The 22314-nt window shown below is 34.5% G+C and overlaps 1 protein-coding gene across 4 annotated transcripts in view; it reads right to left on the reverse strand.

Annotated features, from left to right (window-relative positions):
- Phip (pleckstrin homology domain interacting protein) overlaps positions 1 to 22314 on the reverse strand; it is a 114715-nt gene that overhangs the window by 62077 nt on the left and 30324 nt on the right. For all 4 annotated transcript variants that reach the window (XM_029481609.1, XM_029481607.1, XM_021173412.2 and 1 more), the window contains 9 exons: positions 21674 to 21834; positions 8250 to 8471; positions 7892 to 7992; positions 6004 to 6074; positions 4482 to 4582; positions 4340 to 4380; positions 3623 to 3721; positions 2574 to 2727; positions 1916 to 2050 (listed from right to left, as the gene is read on the reverse strand). In XM_029481609.1, coding sequence (XP_029337469.1) covers positions 1916 to 2050; positions 2574 to 2727; positions 3623 to 3721; positions 4340 to 4380; positions 4482 to 4582; positions 6004 to 6074; positions 7892 to 7992; positions 8250 to 8471; positions 21674 to 21834 — 1085 coding nt within the window. The remainder of the gene's footprint in view (positions 1 to 1915; positions 2051 to 2573; positions 2728 to 3622; positions 3722 to 4339; positions 4381 to 4481; positions 4583 to 6003; positions 6075 to 7891; positions 7993 to 8249; positions 8472 to 21673; positions 21835 to 22314) is intronic.

Below are 22314 nucleotides of genomic sequence, written 5' to 3' on the forward strand. Positions count from 1 at the left end.
TTGGTAAGTACATTGAAATCTAATTTAATTAAGTCATTTAAAATTTGAAACCACTAAAACCTTTTAAAAAATAAAGGTTATAACTTGTTATAACTTGTTTTTAATGAGACAAAAGGTTGAGCATACTCTAGCTTTTCTGTATCAAGAATAATTGTTTTATTTGTTTTTCTCAATTTGAAGATACTAATGATTACAAAAAAAAATAAAGTCAGCCTTTAAAGGTTTTACTATTTATTATACATAAAAGAACAGAAAATTTTTAAATAGAACAAAATTCTTTTCTTTCCTTCTGTTAAAAATTGTGATCTCAAATAACCAAGGCTGGCCTGGATCTCACTATGTAGCCAAAATGACCTTCAACTCTTGATCCTCTTGATTCTATCTTCAAAGTGTGGGGTACCACACACCGACTCAAAAATAATTTTCATAGCAATTAAGGAATTTTTACAATGAGATGTCTGATTATATACCTAATTTATAACAGCAGGACCAGAATATCAATAAAGCTAAACATGCTGTAATGTTCAGATCTGCAGAAATTTTAAAACATTGATGCTCCAAACTTACCTGATGAGAGAAAATTCAGAATCTGTTTTTAACTGACTAAAAATTACTCCTCATTTCTATAGCAGTGTAAGAATGTTCTTTTGAAATATAAATTGCTAAGTGAAACCACTAATGCGCATACAGTCACAATTAAGTATCAACTGGGAAATGATCAACTTCCATATTCAACAGAGATGTTTAGAAAAGAGCAATCCAGAAATATGAAGATAGAAAAGAGAAAAAAAAAACTTTACTGGATTCGTAAATTTGCTTTACTTACATCATCACAAAGGAAATCCATTCATCACTCACATATAACTCATGTAATCATTTTTCAAAACAATGGGAATCAAACAATTCTCATTTCTTACCTTATGTACATTAAGCCACATCCATGGCAAAAGCCAAAGTTAACCACTTCACTAACAAACCTTTTTATTCTTATAACCAATCAAGAATAACACTCAGTGTCATTCAATCTCTTTACAAGCATTTAATCTCACAAATGCCTTCGGGAGTTGGCATGCATGTGTGGCCTCAAAAAGCAAACACTAAAGGCCTTGTACACAATGAGCAAGTACTACCACCAGACTATATTCTCAGCCTGAAAATGACTGAACTTACAAAATAATTCTAATTTTTGTGTTAATTTGCTAATTATACCATCTTAGGACTTGTGGAAGATTTCTGTTTTACAAAAGTAAACAGTAAAGCTATAAACATGTTTTCTTTCCTCTTGTTGAATGAGAACACAAATACAGAGGAAGTCAGTTTTTTTGTTTGTTTATTTTTTTTTAGGAAGTAGTTTTTTTTAATGTGACAATAAAATAGAGTATTTAAGGACCCTTTTATTTCATACACTGATCAAAGAGGAGGGCAGATACCACTTAATAAGCTGTATATATAATCAAATCAATGCTAACTCAAATGCTCAACAAAAATATGCTACAGGAACGTAAGAACACAAGCATGGAGGCATTAAGCCAGAGTAAACAGCCAATATGCTATGAGTTTCAGTGACGTTAGGAACTACCTCATTCCTTGACTTCAATTTTGACACTGATGTACTCAAAATGTGTTCTACAAAAACGAAATACAAAAAAGCGCCAACAAAATGCAACATAAAGACATTTTCTTCCCTATAACTTCATTTACATGACTTACTAGTCAAACTTTCTCTGCTAAAAATAAACAAAGTAAAACTAAGCCAGGCATCACAATATACTCAGAACAAATAATTCCTTATGGATAGACATTTAAAATCATAATAAGGCATGAAGTTAAAATGGATTTCGCTTGTGATATGCAGAGCCCTTCTGTCAAAAATATCCCAAATCATTAACAGGTATTAAACAGAAAATATAATTACCATATTGAAATAAGATCGAACTTTGACTCCTCTTGCTAGATCCCACACTATCACATTTCCATCATGACCAGCAGAGAAGAGAACTCTAGGATCAAATGGGTGTGGCTCAAGAACAAACACCTCATCTTCATGACCCTGAAATATTTTGAAATAACAAAACATTTATAAGTACTTAAAATTATAAAAAGAGAATGGCAATGGTTCTAGAAACCAAGTACTAAGAATTATTAAACTGGCAAAATTTTCAATTTTACCAATGTCTAAACAATAATAGGCTGCTAATAACACTATTACTTAGGCATTATTAGTAATACTCAAGAATACAATTGTATTCTTATACAACAAACACAGCAAGCATTTATGATGCATTTCCAAGTCAATCCTATTTGCATTTTTAAATTATCCCCAGTTTTCTATCGAGTCTGGTTATCCAAAGAAGCAAAGGGTTTTAAATATACTAGTTTTATATTATTTTATTTAGACTACATTCTACAATTTTATTTTGACTATATTATATATTCAGTCCCAGTAATATTAAAAGCAATCAAGAGGTTTTAACCATATTTATTTACTTATTTAGACTTAATTATTTTACTTATTTAGACTACACTCTACTGTCAGCCTCAGCAGTACTCAAAGTTTGGGTTTTGTTTCTCACCATTAGAACATGTATCAGTTGACCAGTGTAAGAATTCCAAACTTTCAGAGTCATGTTATTAACTGCAGTTATAACTGTGTTGTCATGTCGGTCCCAAGCTACCATAGTTACTTTCATTTTTGTGATTTTGTCTTCTATGCCTTGAAGATTTTGGCTGAAAAGGACAAGTTTATTTGTTTATGCCGAGATTACTAAAATACAAGACAAAGATTAAATCTGCTTTCATTTGTTTATATTTATTGACATGAATAGTTATTGTAATTGAAAACAGCTGAAATGACACAATAGCAGAGGTTATGGCATGGAGTCAGAAAATCCAAGATTTCTAGGGTTTTTGTATCCATTAGCCATTATGAAGAGATCTCTGGAGTAAATCCCTCTGCAATAACTATCTATGGCTCAGTAGAAGCTCATGTGCCATGAGCTATCCTGACTGCTCTGTTCTCCCATTCACTGACACAACTATACATAAACACAAGCAGAGAGAATAAACAGTAAAACTAAAACAATAGTTACAACATATATCATAATCTTCCTGGGCTGAAGATGCCAAAAGGAATGACTCCATCCTTTTTCGGGGCCTTAGTTAATAGAGTGCTTCACAAATAACATGCATAAAAGCTTGGGACAGAATCCCAGCATTTTAAAAAAAACTAGGGGTGGGGTCACATGCCTACAATTCCAACATGAGAAGGTGAAGGAATGGAGACCAAAGACATTTTTCACTAAAAGTAAGTTCAAACCAACCCAGTAAGTCTCAACAGCAAAACCAAAAACCATGGGAGAAAAAGCATGGAATACAATAAAGCTGCAAACATTTTCATACTCTTAATAAACAGAACTAAAAATTTAACTCAGCAGGTCTTATTAGTAAGAGCAATGAAATAGTTTACAAAAATCAGCTCTGTTCACCTTCAATAGCACCTCTAATTAATGAAGAAAATTAATCATTTTAACATGATTCACAACTTAATAAGCAAAGGTCATTCCCATCTGCAACATTATAATATTAAATAATCTATAAAAATATCTCAAGCTTGATCTCTTACCCCGCTGGACGAGTAGCCATATCTAACAAAATGCTTTTCCATTCCCTTCGTTTAAACTGCCAAATTCGTGCTGTCCCATCACGACTACCACTCACAAACCTGTTTTAAAAAAAAACAAAAAAGGTGGGGGGAGGCTCTATCAAAATGTACTTTTCCCAAATTTCTTTTTTTAAATAACATTTTTATATACAAAGTCTTCTAATACAGCAGAAATGGCTCCCTAAGTCTCTATAAATAATCTAAGAACTCCTAAAACTTTATGAGTTGGTAAGACCATTTTAATAGGTCATGATTAGGCTGATAAAAATAACTCTCAAAACGCCTGAAGGTCACTTGACAAACAGAATATTTTCCAATGGAGAAAAGTTGCTCTTCAGTATCAAAGACCTCGATTACCTCTATTCAAAGTGTCAAGAAATAACTGTATTTTCTTTTATAACAAGAACAGGAGAAATCTAGTAATGCCTTAAATATTAAGAATGTGATGCATTACAGTTTTTATCAAAGGCTTCACTTTTGATACAAAAGATAAAAGGTATAGATAAAGGTTTTTTTCCTATTGTAGAAAAGAATCCAAACATAACTCACTGGGGAAGAAGACTATATTCTGTGTCAAGAATATAGTCTTCAATATATCGAGTAACTTCTACACAACCTAAAATTTGACTACTAGTAACCTTTATCAAGTTCCAACTAAGTTAGACAAACATATTTTACCTGTTACTAGTGTTGGAAAACTGGATACTGTCAACTTTGTCCTGTACAAACAGGAAAAATAAAAAAACACAACAGAAGCTGAATACATAACTGTTGATTGCACTCAAGACTGTACCCATCTAGTTCTTTTACCAATACTCACAGTATGAAACTCCAATTCTGATATTTTTTCTGGTTGACCTGATCCAAAAAAATAAACTCTAATAATATGGTCAGTGCTTCCAGTGGCCAAAAACATCCCACCTGTCAAGAGCAAGAGCATCAGTGTTTATAAGACACAACTTCTGCATACTATTAACTTTGCTGAATCTGCTTTTGTCTTCTCCCAAAGCTATCAAAGGCCTATTTGATTTTATTTTCTTTTATAACAAGAACTGGAGAAATCTAGTAATGTCTTAAATATTAAGAATGTGATGTATTCTCTAGCTGCATATGTATCGAAAGATGGCCTAGTCGGCCATCACTGGAAAGAGAGGCCCATTGGACTTGCAAACTTTATATGCCCCANGGGGGGGTATGGGGGACTTTTGGGATAGCATTGGAAATGTAATTGAGGAAAATATGTAATAAAAAAAATATTAAAAATTTAAAAAAAAAGAATGTGATGTATTACAGTTTTGATCAAAACCTTCTCTTTTGATACAAAAGATAAAGGTATATATACTTTTAAGTTCCAACTCCCTCCAAGACTTGCCTATACAAACTCTGCAATAACAAAGTACTCAACGTTCACTTATGTCACTGAATTATATAGCATATACATTCTTTTTTCAAATTCACAATTTGTATGACAATTTATTCACACTAAGAGCAATAAGCATGAAGTTGTTATACACACCGAAATATTTTAAGTACTTTTTCTAAATGACCCACTCCAGAGACCCTTAAATACAACAATGTATTTTTAGGAAAAGAACATAAATCCACAATGTGATAAAAATACATATGAAGAACCTATGTCGTCTACATTACAACTGGAACAAATACTGTCTACTGGCAACAGTATTGGATATTTTGAGTTAGAAATTTGAAAATAATTAGCAGCAGCAGATTCACGGGTGTTTATTGTCCTTTACCCTGAACTAATACTGCTATCTACAATTACAAATGAACCAAGGTAGATAAAAACAGATGCTGGGAATATTATATATCAGATCTAGTGACCCCAATTTTCTTTATCAATTTACTTTAACACTTAGATCATAAAGCCACCTGGCAACCATTCAAATGCCACTGCATAAGCTTATTTAGAACTAGAGTATCAGCGCTGGGAGAGCAAGTAAGACTCTGAAACAAAATACATACACACATTTTTCTTTTTTTAATTTTTACTGATTTTTATGGACTGTCTCCAAATTCCATGAAAACAAACCCAACTTTAAAATACTTTATTTGCAATGAAAAAATATAAAGATTCATTCTTTAATTTTGAAATCATGTATTCCTTCCTCCTAGGGAAGTATGGTATTCATGTGATTTTTATACACTGAATTCCATAAAAGTAAAGTTCCCTAATTTGATTTTCATTCCTATTTGCTTATTAGTTCTAACTTACATATGATATACACAATCCAGCAGAAAATAGTTTTATAATTCCATCTCTTTGAGATGTGCTTTTTAATGAACAATTTTAAGTTGAAAATTAAAATGGTAAATAATCATACCAGCACTGAACGAAGAACATATCATTTGCACTCCAGGCCGAGGACGCTCTGTAAATTTTGTGGGTCTTGGACTATAGTAAAATCAAATAAATATCATTTAAAAATATCCTATTGAGCTATAAGAAATAATCCCTTCTACAAATTGATCTTAAACACAAAATGAATGAGTAACAGCTGGCTATCTTCCTAAAAACGATATCAATATCAAAACTCTATCAACAGTCCCTCTAAAATTCTAGAAATAAATTCCATAGTACATTCTGACACACACACACCAATCAGTACATAGAACAATTCTAAAGTCATTTTCACTCTAGAAATGAATTATAACCACCTTTAATCCAATTTAACAAGTTTCATATAGTAGTAGACTAGCAGCATACAACTATATAATAAATCAACTTTAACAAATGTGCCTCTCTAGCTCTGTCTAGCTTTTACAGGGTGATAGGGCTCTAAACTAAGGACCCTATGCCACGTAGCAAGCACATTACCCACTGAGCCATCTTCCCAGCTCTTGCTCATCTTCTAATATAGCAACAAGATAAAACATTGTTCCAAAATTCAATTTACCCTTTATACTAAAGCAAATCTGAACTCAATGTGAATCATGTCAACAACAAAATTCCTCCAAAATAGCATGATATACATTAAAAATTATATTCAGATTCATTTATACTAGTTATAGCTATGTTACAGATGTTCTAGATTAATATTTTTGACATGTTTAATGTTGCAACTATGTTGAAAAATAAAAATATAGATTTTAAGTATGAGTTCTGATGCATGTAACAATGTACATATAAATCTATGATAACTATATTTAAAATCCTACTTTTGCCTATTTTTTTCTATCAGAGAAGAAAACTTTAACTGTCCATAGCACTAAAATTGGTGCATTTCTCAGTTTGTGATTAAATAAAAAAATAATATAAATAAATGATCCTTAATCCCAGGCGTTGAGAGGCTGAAACAGGCTAAATACTCAAAGCTCAGGAGAGCCTTGGCTACATAATTAGTTCAGGCCAACATGAGCTACAAAGTGAGAACCTCTTTCAAATAAATGCACATAAAGCAAAATATTACCTAGAACCATGTTTTTGAGAAATGGGAAAACCATTTTGCCTTTCTTTAACTTTGATGTTCTTTATCAATAGATTAACTGTTCTGCAACCCTGGTTTGATAAGCCAAATTTTAAAAAAATTTGTTTAAATATATTTATTTCATTTGTGAGTGTTCTCCCTATAAGTATGTGTGTGCACTATGTCATGTGTGTGCCTGATGCTTGTGAAGGACAGAACTGGCCATCAGATTCCCTGGAACTGGAATATGATATGATATAAGATTAATCTAAGTGTTCTTAACTACTGAACCATTTCTCCATCTCTACAAATCAAGAGTTTAGCAGAGGTAAAATCAAAGCTGTGAAGTGTTGCTGTAGAGTCTGTGAATCTTAATGTAGTATCACAATGAAAACTTCAACTGTTTTCTAAAACAAAATCTAATGTTCATAGACTTAGTAATATAATTTGAATTATTCTAAAAAAATAACATTTATAATGCTAATAATTTGTTCTCAGTACAAAATTAAGCTAAGACAAAATTATACAGCATACAGAAAGACATGGCAATAAAATGTATATCCTTTAAGGAAACAACTGGACTTCAGAGAAAGATAAATAAAATCTAAGTATGAGGGAAAAAAAATGGTACATAAAAAAAAAAAAAAAGGTGAGGCATAAAAATGAAAGATCAGATTTAAAAATTCTAAGCTTATTTTCATTATTTATACAAGGAAAAAAATTAAATATTTCTCTTTGTTGATTTGATGTTTTTTACACTTTCAACCATTAAACATGTATTTTATAAAGTAAAAAAGTAACTGACTTTATTTTAAGGGTTCCAGCATCCCAAAGCCAAAAGCAAATAGTGCCATCCGCCCCAGTAGAAGACAGGTATCTCTTTGAGCCACTGCACAATGGTGAGAACTGTAAAGCAATCATAGGGGAAACATTCTTTACAAGAACAGAGGCAGTCCAAATAATAAAACCCCCTTTTAAAACCAAACTCATAGAAGCTAACAGTAAGCAGAAACACTAAGCTGACCATGGCACTGCGAGTTCATACAGTTCTACAAAAACTACTCTTCTGTTTTAAACCTTAGCTATTACACCACAAAGTGACATCCTAACAGATAATTAAATTCTTAAAATATAAAAGGTTTAATACAATTTACAACAACTACCTGTAGTGATGTAATGGATGCACTATGTCCCTGAAGAACAGCCAAAGGTGCACAGGTTCGAAGACACCAGACACGAATCATTTTATCACAACTTCCAGCTGCTATCATAGTATTCTCATAGTTTACAGCCATGTCTGATATTTCAGCAGCATGTCCTCTTAAAGTAGCTAGCAATCTTCCATCGTCTGTGGCCCAGATTTTCACAAGACAATCATCAGAACCCTTGAAATTAGAATAGAAACATTGATAGAATTAACCCCATAAGTAATAATTCAAAATGTTAATATAAAAAATGTGTCACCTCCACATATCAACAACTACAGTTTAGACATTGAAAACTAATAGTACTGTTCTTCTTCTGAAATTCTTTATTTTATTAAATCATGCACTAATTAAGGATTGTGTAGCTACAAACAAGAGAAATAGATGTGGGTAGTAGTAAATCACAGTCATCAATGATCTACACCTAACCACCTACAATCACCACTACCTCCAATCTTATAAAGGAATATGAATTACAGCGATAATAATACATATTTAATTGCAAAACAAATATGGTTCCTAATATGTTATTTTGCAATGGTACATGGTAATCTGGGGAAACTATTAAAAGCTGAAAGTGTAATGAACAAGTTTACAATCACTGACCTTCAGCTAAAATTATGACATCAGCTAAAAATCACTATTCAGAGAAAAAGACTTGGTTTTTGAAATCAGTAAACATATATAAATTATGTGCTTATCTTAAATTCAGTAAGAACTGTTAAGGAAAGAGCTAGTCATTAATTCTTTATCTTGAAATAAATATTACAATTCACATTCCAAACAGAGATCTGAACTTCTGGGCTTTATTTTTATCTTTTAATGCCAAATCTTAAATATCTAAAACAGCACAAATTGTGTCATCAATCATCATATAATGATCCGAGGAGTTCACAACATCAGTATTTCTGCCACTTTAAGTTAAAATAGAAAACAGATACTTGGTCTGGCAGGATCTAGTTTTACTATAGTTCATGTAATCATTCTTCCAAGATCCTCCAATCTAAAGCTAAAAACAGCACAAAACAAAACAAACCCAAACCTTTATATCTGAAGAGAATGTACAAAGCAGCAAATAACTCACATAAGTTTTCTGTGTTAGCGGTTAGGGTACACAGTACTAGAAGTTTGTTAGATGCGCTTTATTTCAAACCCTACCAATACTCCCTAAAACACCCCCCCCCCCCACTTGAATACAAGCAGTTCTGTGGTTGAATCCTACAGCAAACTAGAAAAGTTACCAAGTAGCAAGCTGTCTGAATGCTAATATAGAATATGAAATAACTGTATGAAAACGAAGAAATGATGCTCTGTAATGGACATCAAGCAATGAGTACCAGAACCAGATATATTTTCAGAGTACTTTGTCAGAGTGAATGAGGCTAGAAAACAGAAAGTCAGGTTAAACTTGGTAAAACAATTAGTAGTAAAATTAGCTTGATACTAGAACAATAAAGATAGTAAAAAGTAAAACACTAAGTTGTTACTAGAACAGAGAAGAAAGATTAGAAAGGATCAAGGGGGAATGACAGGGAAAGGAATTCCAAACCTGTATATCTGCAGGGAAGTGAAGTAAGAATGGCTAGACTTTTGACTTCGAACAACAAAGTCTATCCCACCACATACCACAAGGAGAAAACAGCAAGTGCTAGCTAAGATTAAAAAGGCTTCACAAGACTCATTTGATTAAGTTATCTTAATTCTAAAAACTGAGTAGATTCATTCACTTCATTCATTTATCCAAAACAATGTGACTATTTCCATTATCTATCTCAATAAAAAAGCATATTCAGAACAAACACATGTATACAAACACCTCCAGTCTCTTTACCATAAACAAGACATAAGAACTAATTTACAAGGTACTCTTACTGCAGTAACTACTGTTAAGTAATGCAGATGATTTAAAGCACATGGAAATAGAGATACAGGTTATATAGGAATTACATGCAAATTTATATAAGAAACCTGAACATCCTGAACTCGGATGTCCACAAAGAATATGGAAAAAATCTTCTCTTAAATATCAAGACTACTTACTGAAATCTATATTTGGTTCTGACTTGTATTTATTATAAAAATAGAATTTTAAGTTAAATATACATATGTATAAGGCACAAGCAAAATTTGTGTAACTCTGCTTCCAAATATTGATATTGCTGCTCACTGTATTCATATAGATCTGAGTAAAAGTTTGCTTTAAACTATATTACAGTTGTTTCACATGCTTTCCATGTTAATGAACTATGAACCCTTCTAGTTTTCAGATAAAAATGTCAGCTTTAACAAAAATAAGTGGCAACTGGTGCTCCTGCCAGAATCTTCTCACAAATTAAATCTAACAAAAGTCTTAATGTATACTCCTGAGTTTATTGTTCTGCCCAATTCAAACAAGTACCAACAATAAAACTAATGTATTTTTCCTTATATGTTTTCAATATTCAAATTAACCCTTTTTCCTTTCAAATTGTAATCATCTACATAAGATAATCTCTACTTACTCTTACTCCCAAAGAACTCCTGACAGAATTTCAAACAGAACAAGTATTGTAAGAAAATTTTACCTCATATCACTCTGATTAGCATTTTATTTTAAAGGAAATTTGAAAGAAAAAAAAAATCAACCAAGCTCTGACAAAATGACTATAAGAAATACAAGCACAGAAAACAGCTGAGAAAACATTTGTTCAGCATGTGCTGGTGTTGCAATCATGCATGTTTGTGCACCATATCCATATAGTGTCGACAGAGGCTAGACACGGGCATCCATTTTCCTGGAACTGGCAGTTGTTAGACACCACGTGGGTGCTGCAAATCAATCTGAGATCCTCTAGAAGAGCAAGCAATGCTTTTAACCATTGAATCATCCCTCCAGCTCGCAGAAAACATTGTCATAGACCAATAAACTGTATGTCACGGCACTTGTACTCAACACAAGGAAGACAGAAACTGAGCTCAAGGTTCCCCTCGGCTACACATGCTAAGTCTGAGGCCAGCTCAGGCTACCCTAAACCCTCTCTGAGAAAAACAACAGTAGGGGCTGAAAAAACATAAGGAGCTCAAGATATGACTCAGCAGTTGAGAACACTTGGAGGTTTGGGTCCCAGCACCCACATGGTGGCTCTTAACTACCTCTAACTTCAGTCCTAAGGGATCTGACACCCTTCTAAGCTCCATACTACCAGGCACACACCCCACACACAGACATACACATAAGCAAGCAGAAACACACATACAGTAAAAAAGACCAAAATGAAAGTGTAAATAATGCACTATAGCCGGGCGTGGTGGCACACGCCTTTAATCCCAGCACTTGGGAGGCAGAGGTGGGCGGATTTCTGAGTTCGAGGCCAGCCTGGTCTACAGAGTGAGTTCCAGGACAGTCAGGGCTACACAGAGAAACTGACTCGAAAAACTAAAATTAAAAAAAAAGCACCATAAATACGTTTATTTATTCAGTGACACTCAATATAAATTAAAACAATGCACTGAGTCATAGAAAAAGTGTCTCATTACTTCAATACCCTACACATGTGTTTTATAGGACTGTGAGAGGCTAAGTTGAAAACTGACTAAATATTATTCTTTAAACATATCAAACTGTTGATCAAAATTTAAACAAACTTTCTTTCTTTAAGCCTAATTCCAGCACCACAAATAATACTGAGGCTAACTATAAACCAGAAGAAGACTAAATTAGACTCTTACAAAAGGAAAATTAAAACCACACTGGGCATTAAATAAGAATAATATTAAATAAATTGTGAGAGGCATAGTATCCACATGGCATATATGAAGATATATGAAGGAGAATCACAACAAGAAAGACTGGGCTGTTCACAAGAGTCTAAAGCACAAGCAGCCCTTAGGGCAAGCTCACAACCCTTACATACTTCAAACTCACCTGCCAACTTTGGTGAGACAGTGATTCCTCCAGTGGACAGAAAGCTCATGCTTCCCTAGATGTGATGTGTAGCAACTGGGTACCATCCTGAAGGAGAGCCTATCACTAAAACCTCAGCTACAGTAAGAACCTAAGATAAAGGTGGGAAAGTCACAATGTGACCTCCTTCAGCCACTGAGTAAACAAAGGCTACTATCCAGTCAGGATGGGTAGACAGTGACAAAGCAAAGAGTATAAATGGCAGGAATCTGGGCAAAGGACAAGAAGTGCCTCAGCAAAGATAGCCTGCCCTAAGCAAAAAGCAGATCTCACCAACTGAGAAACCCTAGAGTTTGAGAGGCCTGAGCCTGTGGACAGTGAAGATCAACCCCTGCATCCATTCATCTCTATCTAACCACTACAGAGCCTAAAAACTGTGACATGGCTCCAGGGAGATGGTAAACAGGCAGGGGTTCTTGAAAGCATGAAGGTAGGTCTGTCTCAGGGCTTGGTCCCTTTCCCTATTCCTGGTAAGACTTGGAAAGTTTATCTGCCAGATTAAAATAATACTGAGTGCGAGAACAAGGCCAGCTCTCAGACTACAAAGCATAGGCCCCTCCCTGGTAGGTAAGAAGGAAAGCTACCAAGATAGAGACAAGGCAGGTGAACGAACACTGGATACCTGTCTAACATAAGTACAAGCTATAAGAGTACAAGAGTCTGCTAGTTCAGTAACCACTCCCAACGCTCCTCGCTGAGAACCTAGGAAGAACATGTTCCAAAGGTTTCATTTTTTTCTCTTACTACATAGACCAAGGTGTGTGCCACCAAGTACAACCAATGGTTTGGTTTGGTTTAATCAACTGGATGTATTTCTGTTTTGTAGCCTTTTTTAAAATTTTTGTTTAATTCCCCTTCATGTATCACGTGACTTTATTTAGATTGTTTTCATTCCTGAGCGATATCTTGCTGTTTTGCCTTAATATTTTTTTTAATTCTAAACTCTTATTCTTCCCCCACCTCCCAATAATATTCTTCCCTTGTCATTATCCTTTCCCTTTTTTATATTTAATTTTATTCTCCCTCTATTTCTTCATACTCTGGCTTTAACTTCTTAAGAAAGGCTGAAAGGAGAAGAGGGTAATAAATACCTGTGAGATGGTCTCAGTAAGGTCAGAAGCCAAACCATGGGAACATGGGAGAGGATAGTGGGAGGGTGGCAAATTACAACCAAACATAATGATGCATAGTCGTGAAAATGCCATACCCAGACTCAGTTACTCTCTACTACACTTGAATTAAAAGAAAATAACATCTAAAATGCATGCATGAAGGAGCAGCGGGATCAATTTTTAAAGCAAATCTATAAATAATATGTAACTAACCTCAGCAAACAGACAGACAGATGGTTATTATTTCCAGAAAGAGGAAAGAAGATAAAAAAGTGAAAAGGGAACATAGAAATACAGTTGATTAAAGAGAGTTAAGGAAATTTTCCAAAATCAACAGTGAGAAAGCAGGTAGTACAAAAACTGGTCTTGTTTTCTTACTAAAGTCTCAATGCCCAGTAGACAACACTAGCCATCAGCTACAGGAATACTGTATATCCACATAGTATCTAATCTATCAACTAATCTGGAAAGGCTTAACCTAAGGAAGACCAAAGAGGGTGCCAATGGCTTGATTTTAACCTAGTAAAGTAGCTGCTAGAGAATTTCAAGTGACAGGACCGCTGCCTTTAGTCTGACACTGCTAGTTTCTGCTGTTTCTGCATAGAACTAAAGTTACAACCGAAGATCTGAGAGTGTAAAACTTAGTTATTAGTTTATAGGTGACAATGAAGCAGACATAACTACAAAGAGACAGGATTACAGGGAATGCTATAACAAAAGAATGAGGATGAAATTTTATTTGGGGGTTCTCTTTAAATCCAATTATAATGTTATATACAGTGTTACTCTCAAAATAGCATGGAGGAGCAATAAGTAGCTATTTTACTTAACAATATATTCATAATTACTGTGAAGTGTTCATTGCAATACTGTTTGTCTATTGTCACTATTCCTAGTAGAAGCTGAATAATTGTACAACAAAAATTTGTAGACTTTAGCTTATGTAACCTTTAAAAACAAGACATCAAACTCTTTGGGTTTTTAAAAAATTATTTCATGATATTATTTATTTCAAGCAATCTTGTCAACAAAGGATAGAGGTAGAGAAGTTGAAACATACAATACAGTACAAAACTTGATTTAAAAAAAGGAAAAACCCAAGATATAAGATACAATTTGTTAAACACATGAAACTCAAGAAGAACGAAGACCAAAGTGTGGACACTGTGCCCCTTCTTAGAATTGGGAACAAAACACCCATGGAANGAGTTACAGAGATAAAGNTTGGANCTGTGANNAAAGGATGGACCATCTAAAGACTGCCATATCCAGGGATCCATCCCATAATCAGCTTCTAAACGCTGACACCATTGCATACACTAGCAAGATTTTGCTGAAAGAACCCAGATATAGCTGTCTCTTGTGAGACTATGCCGGGGCCTAGCAAACACAGAAGTGGATGCTCACAGTCAGCTATTGGATGGATCACAGGGCCCCCAATGGAGGAGCTAGAGAAAGTACCCAAGGAGCTAAAGGGATCTGCAACCCTATAGGTGGAACAACATTATGAACTAACCAGTACCCCAGAGCTCTTGACTCTAGTTGCATAGGTATCAAAAATGGCCTAGTCGGCCATCACTGGAAAGAGAGGCCCATTGGACTTGCAAACTTTATATGCCCCAGTACAGGGGAACGCCAGGGCCAAAAAGTGGGAGTGGGTGGGAGTGTATTGGGGACTTTTTGGATAGCATTGGAAATGTAAATGAGGAAAATACCTAATAAAAAAAAAAAAAAAAAAGGAAAAAAAGAACAGTGAGATTTAAACAAAATTTAGGTTTGCCCAAATCAAAGAATTTGGCTTAATATAGTCTGTAAGCTCTCTTATTCTACTGCTGAACTTAAAAGATCACACATATTATACTAAAGAAAAGTGCCTTTAAATTGGGTCTTTATTCTGGAATCACTGTTATTTATCTAATTCTTTTAAGTATTATGTAAAGTGTTGGTATTAATTTAAAAATTCATAAATTAATGAAGTCACCCAATTAAAAAAAATCTGAGGAACAAGAAGAACTGCTTGCATTCTTTTGGCTACAGGTGTAGGCAACACATAGCCGAGAAGGCATCTAGCTATGCTCTTCTGAGAAAGGGATCTTCTAAGGTCTAATATGGCCCTCAACTTTGTAATGCACCAGATTTTCATAGCTCTAAACCTAGACCAATATAAGCATGCTACTTTTGCAATATTAGAAACTAAAAACCCCCATGTATTTGAAAGACTAAGCATATTCAGCGAGCTTTTCCTTCTAGGTGGTTCCTACTTACCATTCTTTCTGGCTGCCAAGGTTTATCACTAACCTCCAGACCTCAGTACCATTCCCTATCCCGGATTCTAACCAGATACAACACTTTACATTGTAGGTAAAGTCTGCTAACTATAGGCCTACATCAATATTGCTCTAACCAGTTCAAATAAACCAGTCCAAACATTCCTATTTAAGCACTCCAGCCTTTCTTCCTTCAGAGCATCTGTGTAAGTCATCTCTTATCTTCAGGTTTCCTCCTCTAGTTCCTTCCCAGTGATAGTTTTTTTCAATTAACATTTCCCTAAATTTTCATACCATCTTTCCTTGACAACACTAACAAAACATACCAAATAGAATATTATTGCTTCTATATAAATAAATAACCTTTAAATCTTTCTTCATAAAGTATTTTTACACCACAGATATATATATACACATATATCCATATATGTATATATATATATCTCAGTTGTAAAGCACTTGCCTGACATACATAAGGCCACTTCAGAAGCAGCTTCCCAGTGATGTAATCTTTTTCAATTTGAGATAAACTACAAGGACCATATCTCAATTATCCAGGACAATTAATCTCTTAAAATTTTTCCCTGTGTGTGCTTCAAGACCATTTCCTTCCCCAATAACCATTACATACTGCTTCAGTACTGTTTCTTTCCTATAACCATTACATACTTACATGCTTTGACAGACACAGACAGAGACAGACACAGAGAGAAATATCTTTTTCTGAAATATTTAAGAGCAGGTTGCAGACCTGAAACTCTATCTCCTCCTACGACATGGACTCTTTCTGAATAAGCAAGTAAAATAATATAAATAGCATTAATTTCAATCTGCAGGGTCCACTCAGTCTGTCAATTCTACTCATGATGAATTCTTTTCTTTTTTTGCACTGGACTCCATATAGACATTTCACTTAATTTTCATATTTCTTCAAACTCTGCTACCTAGACTCCTTTCTTATTTATGTCTTCAAGGTTTATAAATATGGTCCACATAACACCTCAGAGCCTGGCTCTGCAGAATGCATCTTTATGACCAGATGCACAAATGTTACCACAAAGATGCAACATTCTCTTCATAACACTTTTCAGAATGCATAGCATCATTTATTCTACAACTAATAAAGTTAATTTGGTCATGTTATTTCTAAAGTGACCTGTTTTTCTCACCTCCAATTTCTCCTCTTAAACAATTGGTACCTTTTGGGGCATACTGCAAGATTATGTCAATATCTTCAAACCAAGATCCTTTCTACCAGCCTCAACCTGCTAATAAAGAAATTAACCACATGAATGGTTTGAGAAAACAATCAATCACTAGCAAAGGGAATAAGTAGTAGAAAGGCTGTGAACAATTATAAGCAAGCTTTGCATCTGATATATAGGGAAAGTAACAATGTAATTAAAACACAGACATGGCAACATTTAGCATTTGTCAAAGTTGCCTGTCTTAATATACTGGAGCTACTGTAACAAGACCTTTGGGTGGGTAATTTATAAACAATAGTCACTTACTGCTTGGAATTCTACAGGCTGGTACTAAGTTTAAGATGCATGGACTAAGAGATTCAGTGTCTAGTAAAAAAAATTTCTGTATCTACTTCGTAGTTGGCAACTTCTAACAGACATGACAGGAGGCAAACAAGTCTTGGGCCTCTATTAAGCAAGTCCATTCACAAAGGCACAACCTAACCATTACCAAAAGGCATACCTCTTAATACAGGGATTTGGTTTCAGGATACTTTTAAAATAGGAGTTTGGGAGTGGGGACTACAAAAATTTAAATCAAGATAATCATTAACTACTTTGGTAAGCTGGTAAGATACCTTCAGTCTTATTTTGCCTTAGTCTTGTGTTTCATGACAATCTCATCTCTTGGCTTGACAGACACTCCTGCTCTACCTATACACAAAACCACCAAGAATCAGAGGCAACAGCTTTGCCAGTTACCATGTTCCCTGGTCAGTTTCAAAAGTTGAAGATTAAGCTCTCTTCATCTGTAATGTTGTTTTCCATATAAATGATTTTTATGCTGAATCTTGTAGACAACATCTCACTCTTGCATTCCCATTGTTATTGAGAATGTCTACCTAGCTTCCCACACACACTCCTCAAAACCACAGGAAAGCATGTTCTACCTTGGCAGCCTTTTCTGCTTAAATGCCTGACACAGTAAGTTAGACGACTTTCTGTGAACAAGTTAAATGCATGTCCTCTCATACTTGCCCTCATGTATGTATGCATGCATGTGTGTATATGTATGTATATGCATACATACATATCAGTCTTTTGAATCCTAGAAATCTATTTTCAATGTGGTGATCTACTTCTCATTTCCCTGTGACTGTTCCAAGTTCTGCTTTGCTTCATGGCTAAGTGCCAGAACTTTCTCATTTTAAATCACCCCAACATTACTTTTGTTTTAATCCAGACACCACAATAGGATCCATTAAAAAAGATATTCTGCCAAGCGTGGTAGTATACACCCACAATCCCAGCATTCTGGCTGAACATGAAACAGAAAGATGGTGAATTCCAGACCAGCCTGTTTTCTGTAGATCTATCTTAACAAAAAACCTGATGCACACTTTAAATGCATCATTTGTTCTCCCCTGCTTTCAATGAACTTATATTGATCTACTCTTTAGCGGGTTGTACAGTAATTTGGTGAATTTGTTGCTATCAGTATTTCTTCTCAGGCTCAGTGATAACCCATGTATAATTGTGTGCTATATCCAATAATAAAAAATTATATATTATAGTTCCTTACATAAACACCTTTCTCTAACTCTGCAATATATACTCAATTCAGCTAAGGTGTTGCTTCTCAGCAATATTTCTATGGTAAGGATGAATTACAGACCTGTTTTGATTTACCTCATTAATTTATACATCATTTATCAAAAAAATAATAGTATCAATACTGTTGGTTTATTATTTATAAATAAATGTTTTTAAATTTTATACTTCAAATTCTTAAAGTAGAGATTGGAAAAAGATTCAAATTTATTAAAGAAATACACCAACCCATATTCTTTACTGAAACTTCTAATAAACATAGCTTTTTTATGTTCCTTTACCTTAATCTCAATGGGAAAAAAATGCATTTTACCTTTCTGAAAAGGAGATGAAGGATCTGTTTGTCTCCCTCTCCTTCTCTCCCCCTACCCCGCCTTCCTTGGAGAGACTGCATGTGTCTCACTTTATGTGCTTGGCTGGCCTGATCTCCCTAATACAGCCAGGCCTTGTACTGGGATTAAAGGCATGCATCACCACTCCCAACTGGGATCTGTCTTTTACGTGCTCAATGTACGGTAAGTATTGTTGTCTTAGTCCTGAGAATTCATCAAGTCTGCTTTTCCTTCATAAAGATAATTTCAAGCAGTGATTCTGAAACCAAGTAAAAAGATTACAAGATTAAGTGAAAATTAGAAAATAAAGCCTAACTTGATAATTATGCTACCTCCTTCCTTTTAAAGAATAATCTAAGAAAATATTAATTATTAAAACACACTAGCACAAATAACAATAGTTTCCTAACAGACAACTTCACTTGCCAATCACAAGGATTTCCTCTAAAACCTTTCCTAGCATTTATAAACAAGAGTTTAGCTGGAGGTTGAAATATAGTTCAGTGGCTTAGGGCTTGAATCAAACTCTAGCATCACACATGTTGTTTAGAAGGGTAAAAATATATAACATTTGTTTCAAGTCTGTCTAAAAATTAATAGCAGTAAGTAAAACGCAATGGCTTTTCTCTGTAGTCCTAGCTACGTAGTAATCATTGCACTGTTTCACATACTCCCTCAGAAACCCACCATTGCAATTATTATCCATTCCCTTCTCTGGACATGGTAAAGCTGTGACTAAAAGTACTCTAATGCCAAAGGAGATACTCTTATCCTTTGAAAAGAGCTTTTAAATATCCCAGCACTAGCAACTTAGTATTAAAACTGAAAAGTCTTAAAATACCAAATACATGAAATGAAAACATTGGTTAGTCCTTTACCAAAATGTCATTCTAATAAACTATATCAACATGTTAACACATGGATTTCCTGTTGGCATGAACTACCATCACAAACTTTACCGATCCATATTCTATTTTTAAGACCAAATTTTAAAGCAAGCACCAGTCAGGTTCAACATGTCGTGTGCTTCAAGTTCAATGAGAAAATACTCATCATAAGTTCAACTTTACAAGGCAATATGAGGAGGAGATATAAACACGCCCTGTTACAACTCAAGTGATAATACAAAAAAGTAAACTGTAAAACACAGTCTCACAACTAATAGCTCAGGGTTAAGAACCATATACTGAAAAACCCAGTTGGTTCCCATCACCATGAGGACATTCACACCTGCCTCAAACTCTAGTTCCAGGAAACCTAACACCTGGCCTCTGCAGGCACACACACAAAAATGTATATAAATAAAAAGTGAATTTTAAAAAACAAAATCCAGGCTCTCTTAACATTTCTACTCCAAAGTACTATTTTAGAGTATATTATTAAATCACCATATGAATAAAACTATGAATTTGGCAAAATTAGCAGTTTATATCACAATCTTACAAATATCTTTTAGGTAAGAACATATAATCATTACTGTTACTTTTCTTCCCTTCTGTGTTTGCCTTCTGGACTTCAAGAAATCTGATGCTTTCTTCTGAACTACATAGGTACCAGACATGCACATGGTGCACACACATGCATGAAGGCAAAACACACTCCTATGCATAAAATAAATAAATCTTTAAAGTTAGCAGCAGTTCTCCAAAGTCAGAAATGGGAACTTCCTCTTTTTTTTAAATTTTGTATTATTATTATTTCTTTACAATTGGAAGATCATGGTGCCCCCCCCCCATATCTTCTCTCTGAACCCCCCTCCCCATGTTACAAACCATCCACTCCTCCGTTCTCTTCAGGAAAGGGTGGACTTCACAAGGACATCAACCAAACTTGGCAATTCAAGTTGCAATAAGGCTGGACAAGGCAGCTTAGTATGAGGAAAAGGGCCCCAAAAGTTGTCAAGAGTCAGTCCTTGTTCCCACTGTTAGGAATCCCACAAGAAGACCAAGCTACACAACCTTAGCATATACATAGATGGTCTAGGTCAGTCCTATGCAGGCTCCTGGTTGTCATTCAGTCTCTGTGATTCCCCCCATGAGCCTAGGTTATTTGATGCTGTGGGTTTTCTTGTGGGTGTCCTTGACTCCTCTCACTCCTACAATCCTTCTTCCCCTCTTTCACAGAATTCCCCAAGCACCCCCTAATGTTTGACTGTGGGTATTTGCATCTGTTCCCATCAGTTGCTGAGAAAATGGTATTTCTACCGGAATTTCTATCTCCCATTTTCCTGTTTCAAAGTCAATTAAAGGTTGTATAAATGCATACCTTCAGTCCAAAGGATAATGTTTAATAAGCATAACCATAGTAGTATGATAAATATTATCCTTACTAAGTATAAGTTAAGGCACTTGAATAAAAGATTCAAAATACTTTCAAAATATTTTTCTCACTTAAGCTGAAAAGCCCTGCTCCTTTTCCCTGTAGGTTAGGAGAAACAAATTCAAGCAACTCTCGGAGCAACTCTTCAAAATCATCAGTATTTTAAAGAACTCAGTGCCAAGGATGACAAAATCCTGAGATAAGACCGTCAGCTATGCACAAGATTCCATCACCGTTTAAAGAGAACTCTCTGAGGCTAGCAAGTGCTTCTCTGCAGACAATAAATACTGTTCTACAATTTGCCCATGCTCAGTCTAGACTGAAAAGTACATCACATTTTATGAAAGCCCCACCAGCCTATTTGATATAATAGTGAGGAATTTGTGTGTGCAGGACATAGGACATAATGTTACTGTGATTACACTATAACAGGACTAAATTTAGAACTTGGAAAAAGTTCAAATTTAAGTAGAAACTTGTTAGAGCATGCTTTTAAAAATTACCCAAATTTAAATTTTATCATTAAAAGAAAAAATTTTTACTTCAAGTTCTCGTACAGACACTGTTTCTTCAATTCTATCAGTAAAGGTAAGACTTTAAAAATGACTTACAGTAAATATCCGCCTGCCAGTTCGATCAAAAGTTACACAGTACACCGATGATAAGTGTCCAAGAATTCGCTTATGCATCTTCATATGCTGATATACTGCAGTTGGAACAAGTCGCTCAAGTCTGTATTTCCCATTCAGCTTCCTTGAAAACAGAGTATCCGCTACCAAGAAAATGGGGGAATATAAATGGACTCCAGAAACAAAATAGGTTTCTTAAATTCAGACTTCTAGAACTCATTTTTTTTTTCATTTATCACATGCTGGTTTTAAAAAAAGAAAAGGAAAAAGGGGAAAAAAAATAGAATGACTTCTATATGGCTCCTAATTTAAAGTTTTCAAAATAAACAATACAAATAATGAAGTTCCTTGAAATAACTGTCCTTTCCTCATTGTTCTCATAAGTAATCAAATGCAGCTAAATGCTGTGTCCAAAGTCAGAATACGGCATGAAACTAGAATTACAACTCAAAACAGCTTTACTCTTTAGCCAGAGTGCTTTAAAAACAAAGCATTCTATACTTTTTAAAGATTTCCTTACAAAAGCAGTTAAATTTGGATAGTGGTGATTTTTCTTCATCAACTAATAATACTCAAACACCATGTCTCACAGAATGTTTTTTAAGGAGAATCAAAAAACAAAA

Source organism: Mus caroli, chromosome 9 (genome assembly GCF_900094665.2).
Source record: "Mus caroli chromosome 9, CAROLI_EIJ_v1.1, whole genome shotgun sequence".
Taxonomy (NCBI): domain Eukaryota; kingdom Metazoa; phylum Chordata; class Mammalia; order Rodentia; family Muridae; genus Mus; species Mus caroli.